The sequence below is a fragment of the Asparagus officinalis genome, chromosome 8, assembly GCF_001876935.1.
Source record: "Asparagus officinalis chromosome 8, Aspof.V1, whole genome shotgun sequence".
Taxonomy (NCBI): Eukaryota; Viridiplantae; Streptophyta; class Magnoliopsida; order Asparagales; family Asparagaceae; genus Asparagus; species Asparagus officinalis.
The window spans coordinates 88277849-88286819 of NC_033801.1; the positions used below are offsets into that span (position 1 = coordinate 88277849).

An 8971-nucleotide genomic window follows, 5' to 3' on the forward strand; every position below is an offset into this window, starting at 1 on the left:
ACAAACCTGTTCTGGACTTTTTCTGCTGCTTTTTGACACAGCTGTGTTTACGGACACAACCTGGTCATTCAACCCCCTTGCAATTTCGACCACTATATCAGGTTCCTTGCTGTAGGTAGTTTTGGTGTAGGTGAGGCTTTCATCAAGCATTGTAACATAATAAGTTATTTCCTGATCATCATCATCTAGTACTCCATTCTTTACTTAACATTTCTCAAGTGGATCACTTGAGATAACTCTAGTAAAATCTTCTCTAACCACCATGTCAATCATGTCAATCCTGCAACAAGTATCATCAATTAGTGGAAACTTCATAGTAGAAAACAAATCAAAATTCACCTTTTCATCCTTTATATTAAGAGAGAGAGCTTTCCATTCTTCACATCAATTATCGCACCAGCGGTAGTAAGGAAAGGTCTTCCCAATATAATGGAGACTTGAGAATCCTCCTTAATTTCAAGAATAACAAAATCAACCGGAATAAAGAATTTACCAACCTGGATAGGTACATCTTCTAATTTACCTATTGGACGTTTAACCGATCGATCTGCTAATTGGAGGGAGATAGTGGTGGGCTTCAAGTCTCCTATCTGCAACTTGTTAAATATAGACAATGGCATAAGACTGACACTAGCACCAAGATCACATAGAGCACGATTAATTGACATATCACCAATTGTGCAAGGAATTGAAAACGAACCAGGATCTTTAAGCTTAGGTGGTAGCTTATTTTTTATGATGTCACTACACTCTTGAGTTAAGGCTACGGTCTCATACTCCTCTAATCGTCTCTTGTTTGATAGAATTTCCTTTAAGAATTTGGCATAGGAGGGCATTTGGAAAATGACTTCAACAAATGGGATGTTAATATGCAATTTTTTTAATATTTCTATGAATTTCCCAAACTGTTTTTCTAACTTAGCTTTAACTTGCCTTTGAGGGAAGGGTAGTGGAGGCTTATAAGGTGCAGGTGCTACATATGGGTAGTGGAGGCTTATAAGGTGCAGGTGCTACATATCTCTCAACCTTCTCCCCTTTCTCACCAATATGCTCTTTCTCACTTGTCACCAACTTCTCACTCTCAACCTTCTCCCCTTTCTCACCAATATGCTCTTTCTCACTTGTCACCAACTTCTCACTCTCATCAATCACATCCCTATGATCACTCCTTATCATTGGTTCCTCTAGATCTTTTCCACTCCTAAGTGTAATGGCATTGATAGTTCCCTTGGGGTTTGTTTCAGGTTGTCCAGGAAACATACCCAAAGGCCTAGAAGAAGAGTTAAATTGTTGGGCTAATTAAGTGACCTGATTCTCTAGCATTTTGTTGTGGGTGGCTAAGGAGTCAACTTTAGAGGCTAGGTTCCTAATAGCATCATTCATTATCCTATTCTGATTTCTAAATTCTTCATTCTGCTTATTCTGGGATGTCATGAAATTCTCCATCAAGCTCTCCAAGTTGGACTTTTGGGGACTAGGGTAAGGGAGTCTAGGGGTATGAAAACCTAGAGGTCGAAAATTTGATTGGGGAGTTGGGTTCTGGGGTGGATTTTTATAGGATAAGTTAGGATGATTTCTTCACCCCGGGTTGTACGTATTTGAAAATGGATCCCCTTTTTGATTAAAATTATTCATATAATTAACATGTTCAGATAGTGGTGCATCAGGAGAAGGGGAGTTTCCAATCTGACATTCCATAGCAGAATGTCCAATGATACCACATATTTCACAGTTAGTAGAGTTAGATGCTACCGAATTCATGCTCATCTTGTCAAAATTTTGAAATAAAGCATCTACTTTAGAAGTAATATGGTCTAATGCATCTACATAATACCTCCCGTTCTTTTTGGGTAAAGAGCGCTCACCTGACCATTGGAAATGGTTCTGTGCCATGTCCTTTATGAGCTGTTTTGCATCTCGTACACTTTTGTTCATCAATGCACTACCAGCTGCAGCATCCAAGGTCATCTGTGACGCCCCTGGTTTCAACAAGGTTGCAATCCAAGGTAAAACCAAGAATGTCAAACCTGTCATGCACTACACTGTGTAATAACATGCTTCACCATCACAATTACTATCTATCTAGTGGAATCAATAGCAGGTGTAGGTACACAACAAGCAAGAGAGAATATACAAAAGAAATACTAAACAAATAGATGTTCTGAAGAAAAATCATCACCACTGATAAAATGGATAAATCTCTGAGAAGAAAACATCTGAACGGATACACTTGTCTCACAATAAGAATTCAAATGAAATAACATTAAGGCACTCTGCCTTTACAAAGCTAGAAAGAACATTTCAATGTTCATAAACAAAATCATCGTGGAGCCCTAACAGTAAACTGCTGATAAAAAATCTATAAATAATAACTAGAGCAAATCCATCAAGCACGGCTCTCCGTGCACCTAGCTCGTTACCTGAAAGTGGAGGAAACAACGAGCGTCAAAGCTCTATAGCGAGTAACATCTCAACCAACCCTAAGGGGAAGGGCTAGTTGGATTAAAAATAACTGATAATACATATAGATAGTCAAAACATTTGATCTGAAATAAAATGGAAGTTTGATATTTAGGGATTTACTACATGTGTGTGGATATGTCAACCATCCCATAAGCTCATATTGTAAATAGCTAACTATCAAATCCAACTACAACTTGGAGCAATACCTCCATCTCAAACTATATAAAAAATGTCCTTTCAAATATCAGAATACTTGTTCAACTCATGAACTTCATCTACTATATCTTAGATAAGGCAAAATCCACTGAATGTCCAACACATAGACTGCATGTAACAAATGTATAACACATGGACTGAAATAGGAAAAAGCCTAACACATGGACTATATATGAGGTAGGTCCAACACATGGGCCGCAAAGCTACGTGTCCAACACATGGACTGAAATAAGCAAATGTCCCACACATGGACTATATGATCAAGGTCCAACACATGAGCCGCAATAGCTACGACTAAAAGCATATATATACACTATTCACACTTATATCTCGGTGAATAAAACAAGTCTCTAGTCTATAGTCAACTTATGTACAAAATTCTCAGTGTTTAACAAACCTAAATAACCCAGAAATCTTGCCAGCCACACGACGTATGCACAACTAAATAGTGCAGAAAACTGACTCGTGATCGACCGTCGTGCCCACCTTGGTCGACCGCACAGAGAGCAGGAACTTCCTGTTCTTCTGTGCTCCCCAGTGGTCGACCGCCGAGCCAAGCCCAGTTGACCGCGATTGACTATCGACCATAGTGCCCAGCACGGTCGACCGCAATCAAAACAAATACAAACCCTAAACCTGTGCACGCTATGCGGTCGACCGCCACGTCCACCGTGGTCGACCGCGCAGAAGCAGAAACTGTTTTTCCAGTTTTTGTTCAACGTGGTTTTGATCTCGAACTACGTGTGTGATGTTTATATATGCAACCCTATACATGTGATTTAGCATATCTGGAACATGAGATAAACAATCTAATCACTATAGACAAAACGAAACAATTTAAAACATGCATATTCATGTCGAAACCTTCGAAAACAATTATTTTTCTTTCAAAATTCTTGTTTTAAAAATATTTTCAGATCTAGATCTGCATTAAGAAATTCATTGGTGATCTTATTAACTAAAAACTTGTTCTCTTTGCAATATACAATAATAAGATCTATGTTTATACATAAACTAGCATGTTAGGCTCACAAATCACAAGAAAACAATTATTAAAAAGCATTTAAAACTGTTTATACATAAACTAGCATGTTAGGCTCACAAATCACAAGAAAACAATTATTAAAAAGCATTTAAAACTGGGTAAGGGATTGGGCAAGATGAAACTCGCCTGAGGGGTGATGAACTACTGTGGGTAAGGTCGTGAGAAGGTTCTCCTTCACTAAACGCCGCTGGATCTCGCTCGAACTCCTCGAAATCCTCCAAAATCGCCCAAAGAACAAGCTAGGGTTTGCAAGAGGGCAGGGGGAGGCTGCTAGGATTTTATCTGACAAAAAGGAGGCTCCCACGAATAAAATAATATATATATGAGCCCTCAAACCCGACCCAAAACCCCAAACTAACCCAAAAAGAATAAAAAGGAGGCTCCCACGAATAAAATAATATATATATGAGCCCTCAAACCCGACCCAAAACCCCAAACTAACCCGAAAAGAATAAACTGGAAAAACTCCCAGGGGTCGACCGTCACGGTTGACCGCGCAAGAGACAGAGGCCTCCTGCCACTGCTGCGCGCGTGGCAGTTAACTGCCACGGTCGACCGCGTAGGTTTTCTCCTTTTTGTGCATGTTGTGTGTGTGTGTTGGTCTTGACACTTGGTCTCTCTCATATAAAATATACTTATTTGATCCCCAAACACTTGTTATCTCATTCATCTATGATATAAACATATATTTCATAATAAAAACTTATTTATCAAATTTCACAGGGTTTTACATCATCCTTGTGTTGTAGAGAAGACTATTGTAGAAATTATGAATTATGAGCCAATCCTCCAACCTGTGATGTGGACACATTCTTAGAAGGTCCTTGTACCTCTCCCATGCATCATACAATGACTCCCCTTCTTTTTGAGTGAAAGTTGTTATCTGATTCCTCAACTGGGCTGTTTTGTTTAGAGGGAAGTATTTAGTAAGGAATGCTTCTGACAGTTGGTCCCAAGTAGTGATGAAGCCTGGTGGAAGTGATTGTAGCAAAGCCCTTGCTTTGTCTCTTAGTGAGAAGGGAAATAACCTTAGCTTGATTGCGTCGTCCGACACTCCATTCATATTCAGGGTGTCATAATACTCCAAAAAGATTAAGAGATGGAGGTTTGGATCTTTGGTAGGAGTACCACCAAACTGGTTTTGCTGAACCATGGTAAGGAGTGAAGGTTTGTATTTGAAATTATTGGCAGCAACATTAGGTTTCACGATGCTAGACTGGGAGCTATGGGTGGTTGGTGATGCAAACTCCTTCAAGGATCGGTCTTGATTGCCTTGGTTTTCTTGGTCTCACATGTTGTTTCTTCTTTTCAAACTGTCTTTTGTTTCTCGTACCCTCTTACTAATATGACGTAAGGTCCTTTCAATCTCGATATCACACTCGATTAGTTCTCCAAGTCGTAAGGATCTGGGCATACAAGGGTGCCTGCACAAGAAAACAAAGAAACAAGTCAAACGTAAAAATAAAAATGAAACAAATGAAAGAAAAACTCTAGTCTGGTCAAACAATAAAAAAGTCAATATTAACAACGCCGAAGTTCCCGGCAACGGCACCAAAAACTTGTTCACTCAAATCCACAAGTGCACGGATATCGTTGTAGCGATGCAAGGTAATATCCTTAGGGATTTCGTTGTTAATTACTGATTTTCACTGTTTTGTGACTATCTAAACCAATCGTACTAAAATGTATGATTTTTAACTATAAATAATGAACACGCTAACTAGCGAATACACTCAATTAAAAGAATCTAGGATTGAACTTCGGTTTCAACTCTGGTTTGAATCAACAAATTAATCAATTGTTATTGAATCTCTCAATGCATTAAGAACGACTAACCTATGATAACTATTAGTCTCTTTCGACGACTAAAAGTCGTGCCTGATTCAATCTAACAACCTATTTTCATGGTGTTAAACTAAATTAAACTCATTAAGTTCACGTTAGTCCCTTATGTTCCCAAGAATAATTAACCTACTTTCGTGATCAATTAATTCTCGTTCAATTAACTATTTTCCGGCGTCAATCTAACCTTTCAGTTCAAATCAACATCCTAAAGGAGTCAAATCAGTGGCTAATTGAATTAACCCTAGGCAATTAGATACTAGCAATTGAATAATGCAAATCAAATAATTAATGATAACAACAAGATCAGTTCATCAATTTATAACCATAGTCGAACCTAATTCAATCCTAGAAAAAATGATTACTCACACATAATTGAAATAGAAGACATTATAACAATGTATAAGATCATAATTATAAACTGGAAAATAAGATAAATTAGAAAAATAAACTGTAGCGTCGAAATCAAGATGTTGCACACAATTCTTTACAACCAACACTTTGCCAAATTACAGAAATCCTAATCTAAGAGTTTTTAGAGAGATGGGGAGAAGAAGAAGAAAGAAAAATTGAAATCTCCAGACTCTGGTCGTTTTTCTTACCTCTGGGCGTCCTCATTTAAGTTATGGGAAAGATCGCGTTAACAGATAACTTCAAATCTTGCTTCAAATCTCGTAATAACTGAATACTGATACCGACACAGCTGTGTATATCAACACGACCAGGCCGTGTTTAACTCTGTAGCATGAATTACTGTAGCATGAATAGTGATTTTTGGGTCCTCCCATTATTATAGAGGAGTAGATATGTTGCACATAGACGTATGCTTATTAGATATTCACAATAAACACATAGGGCAAAAAAAAGTCTAAAATGAAATGAACTTTTGTATAATCCCATAAAAAACATAGAATGCTCACAAATAAATTCTATTTAATGCATTATTCTAAATAATTTTTATTTTCTTTTATCTCCTTGTCATTGAGCATGACTTATTATTATTCATGAACTTTAATAATTATTATCATTTACATATAACTGCTTAATTATCTATTTCTTTTATTTAAATATGGAAATATCTTAAATTATTGTACATAACCTTTCTCTATCATGACTAGTTATAAACGTTTTGATTGTTAAGTCAGGCTACATTCCAGCTAATAATGATGCCAACGTTAAAATTTCATATCAATAAAATATGAATTTGAAAATTTTTGTTATAGCCAAATTTATAATTTAGATGAGCAATCCATTAATTTTCTTTGTAAATTTTGAAAATTTTCCGAATCATGCTAATACTGTGTTGATTTCTAACTTTTCTATTGGTCAATCAATTTCTTTTATTTACGATACTTACCTTCAATTCAAGCACTTGTTCTATTATTAAATAGCATCCTAATTCTATTAAATAACATCTTTAATCACTAGTAGAAAATTGATCAAACTAGACGGAACAACCTAGACGGAAAAAATTTCCGTCTAGGTTGCACCAAAGTAGACGGAATGTATTCTGTCTAGCCTGTTCCGTCTAGTTTGGTGCATTCTAGACGGAATTTCCGTCTAGAATGTCAAACTAGACGGAAAATACTAACCCTATGACTCCCCTCGATGCCCCCAAAATTTCATTCGTTACCCCACAAAAATTTCATTTGTCCCCGCCCCCGCGAAAAACCCTAACCCCAAAAATTTCCTCCTCCCTCAATCTGTTCCCTCCTCGTCTACCAAACCCACGCCGCCTCATTCTCCCTCTCTCCTCTATCTCTCCTCTCAGATCTATCTCTCCTTCTCTTCGATCTCTTGAAACCAAACCGAACCCTAAAACCTAACCCTAACCCTAGATAGAAACAGCGATCGATGAAGTGAGCGTCGAAACTCATGGAAGGGGCCGCCGTTACGCCGCTGCCCCGTTCCTCTGACCTCTCTCCCACGCTTCGCCGCTTACTCTCGAGCTCCTTCGAGACCAAAGACGACCTGTCGAGATTCTTCCTCCTCGAATCTGATCTCAGATCTAGCTGCACGAACATTGAGGCGTCTCTCTCGGATTTCGGCCTCTGGCTGTCCGATTCTGTCATCTCTTACGCCACCCACTCAGATCAGGTCTCTTCCACTCTCGGAGGGGTGAGGTCGGGACTGCGAGATCTTAGATTGAGGGTTTCGGGGCACAGTTCAGGTAAATTTAGGTTTTTGGTTGGGAAATTAACTCTATTTTTTGGGATTAGGTTTTTGGGGGAATTTTGGTGACGTAGATGGATTTGGGAGAAGCGAGCAGATATTGGGGGAGGAGTTGCCGCGCTTGCGAAGGAGGTGGCCAGGGTTGAGACAGTGAGAGCTTATGCTGGTGAGTGACTTTTTTTTCTTTACTCAGAATTGAACCTTGTCCAATTTATTTTAGGTTTCCTTCTAATTGAGCTTGAAATGTAGGAAGTTTTAGTGATCATATCACAGTCTTAGTCAATTATTTAAGAATATTTTAAGATTTTTAGTTCACTATTGATTGCGCTGAAGTTATGAACATCACACAGTAAAGAGAAAATTGCAATGAGAATGGCCATCATAGATTTTTATATGTTATCTGTTCATTTATTTTACGTTATGAGGGATTTATAGATTTTTTTTTAAATTTATGCGTTGGGTGTGTATACTGGTGATGTGGAAAAAATGGCTGAACTTCCAGCTACCCCATAATTTAATCTGTAGTTTCAGTTGGAGGTAGAATGACGCAGCTTGCTTTAAAGGTAACAGCTGAACCAGTTGTATGACTTGAAATATGAACAAATTGGATAAATTGTTTTGCTAACATATAACATTTTGTTTTGATGTTACAATTGTGGAAAAAATAAACATCTTAAACTAAAGGTGTGCTAGATGCTCTCTTGTATTTTATTCAGCCTACTTGTCATCTTGAAGGAGGGGCGACTGCAGAAGGGATCCATCGTCTAGTTGAATGAGTTCATCTGTGATGTTATTCAAGGCCGCAAGTTTGTTCTTCGAGTGCTCAGCGATTTGTCATCTTTTTTTTTTTGATGCCTCAAATTTTCATTTCGTAATTGGAAATGTGATATCTTCATGTAATTAGATGGATGAGTTGTAGATTTTGTAGCGTTAAATCTTTAAATCTTTAGATGTGATATCTTTTTTATTTTATTTGCTTTATGTTGTGGTTTGAAGAATCTGGAATTTTTTTGCTTTGTTAATTGTTCAGACCTTTCAAATGCAAACAGTTTGATTCCTTCCCTTTCAAATGCAAACAGTTTGATTCCTTCCCTTTCAAATGCAAGCTGGAACAGCTGAAATAACTTTTTTGAGTTTATTTTACCTAATTTGTACTTTGTTTGAAAGCAGCTGAAACATTTTTGAGTTTATGTTTCTTTACTTACTGTTTTAAGGTGAAGCATATTGAGAATA

The 8971-nt window shown here is 37.6% G+C and overlaps 2 protein-coding genes across 2 annotated transcripts; both read right to left on the reverse strand.

Moving 5' to 3' along the window:
- On the reverse strand, nucleotides 270–836 carry LOC109821488. Its single transcript, XM_020387674.1, has 2 exons — nucleotides 398–836; nucleotides 270–280 (listed from the first exon to the last, which is right to left on the reverse strand). The coding sequence occupies exons 1-2, from the start codon at nucleotides 834–836 to the stop codon at nucleotides 270–272; spliced, it is 450 nt and encodes a 149-aa protein (XP_020243263.1).
- LOC109821489 lies at nucleotides 1579–1968 on the reverse strand. The gene has a single exon (XM_020387675.1). It carries the CDS (start codon nucleotides 1966–1968, stop codon nucleotides 1579–1581), a length of 390 nt encoding a protein of 129 aa, XP_020243264.1.

Coding starts and splice junctions, on each gene's coding strand:
- LOC109821488 (XM_020387674.1), bottom strand. CDS start 836: ATGCCCTCCTATGCCAAATTCTTAAAGGAAATTCTATCAAACAAGAGA.
- LOC109821489 (XM_020387675.1), bottom strand. CDS start 1,968: ATGACCTTGGATGCTGCAGCTGGTAGTGCATTGATGAACAAAAGTGTA.